Source organism: Rhincodon typus, chromosome 17 (genome assembly GCF_021869965.1).
Source record: "Rhincodon typus isolate 14 chromosome 17, sRhiTyp1.1, whole genome shotgun sequence".
NCBI lineage: Eukaryota > Metazoa > Chordata > Chondrichthyes > Orectolobiformes > Rhincodontidae > Rhincodon > Rhincodon typus.
In genome coordinates this window covers 33,712,553-33,713,680 of record NC_063348.1, presented here as the reverse complement: position 1 = coordinate 33,713,680, position 1,128 = coordinate 33,712,553, and the positions used below count along the sequence as shown (strand labels likewise).

Genomic DNA, 1,128 nt, shown 5'->3' with positions numbered 1-1,128 from the left:
GGCGGAGCGCCGTGAACCATCAGTCAGTATTCCACAGGCTGAGGAAAAGAACCAAACCGATACCGGGAGCGAGGAGGAGACTGAAAACGGACTAGCCACCGGGCAGAGGATTGCGATGGAGATCTTTAAACGGCGGTAAAGGTGTTCAGTCTGTGCTCTCGGGGAGAGTCTGAGGAATAATTGAGCCATTCGGGGGTCACTAGATTGAGCCTGGGTCGTCTTCCTCGGTTGTGGGGGTTTCGCTGCCTGGGTTTTAGAGTCTCGAGGCTGGTTTTGCAATGTCTCTGGTGTATAGATATTTATGTAGTATCTGCCTCTGGCTTTTGGGCACGTAATAGGGGTAAATTTGGGCTTAAAATCGGGTGTGCTCGGTGTCTCTGGTTGTTCGGGGCTCCCTGCCCAGGTGTAGTGTCTCGGTGACGTGACGACGGGGTCTGTGCGGGCTTTCGCTTTAAGGGTCAAGTTTCGGGTCTCTGCGGTTAGACTTAGGTACCTCCCAGCTTAAGGACTCTGTTCTGAAAGGGGGGTTTCCCTGGGCTGTGTTTTGGGAGGGGGTTCCCCGGACTGTGTTTTGGGAGGGGGTGTCTCTGGGTTGTGTTTTGGGAAGGGGTGTCTCTGGGTTGTGTTTTGGGAGGGAGGTTCTCTGGGTTGTGTTTTGGGAGGGGGGGGGTTCTCTGGGCTGTGTTTTGTGCCGCAGGGTCGGGACGGCTGTCTGGGCTCCGGGAGGCGGTGAGATGTGAGGGGTCCCCGGGGCAGGTAGATGCGGGCACTGCACTCACTTGCCGGGATCCCAGGAGCTGGAGAGATGAACAATGTGAGCAGGAATGAGACTGAGCCGGGCTCCCAGTCCCCGGGACGTGATTTGCCGGCTCTGATTCTCGGCACTTTCCTCATCCTCCTGATCACCGCCGGGAACTTACTGGTTTGTCTCAGCGTCTGGACCGAGAAGCCGCTCAGGACAACCACCAACTTCTTCATCGTCAGCCTGGCCGTGTCTGACCTGCTGCTCGCTGTGCTCGTCCTCCCACTCTATGTCTACTCACAGGTAAGAGAGGGACACATAGAGAGCACCACCCCCAACCACAACCTCCGCCCGGGGGGGGTCACCGTCCCACAACACCACCCCCA

The 1,128-nt window shown here is 57.5% G+C and overlaps 1 protein-coding gene across 1 annotated transcript in view; it reads left to right on the top strand.

Annotated features, from left to right (window-relative positions):
• Nucleotides 1-760: 760 nt before the first annotated feature.
• LOC109928816 (D(4) dopamine receptor) overlaps nt 761-1,128 on the top strand; it is a 34,473-nt gene continuing 34,105 nt past the window's right edge. The window contains exon 1 of the mRNA XM_020528750.2: nt 761-1,045. Coding sequence (XP_020384339.1) covers nt 761-1,045 — 285 coding nt within the window. The remainder of the gene's footprint in view (nt 1,046-1,128) is intronic.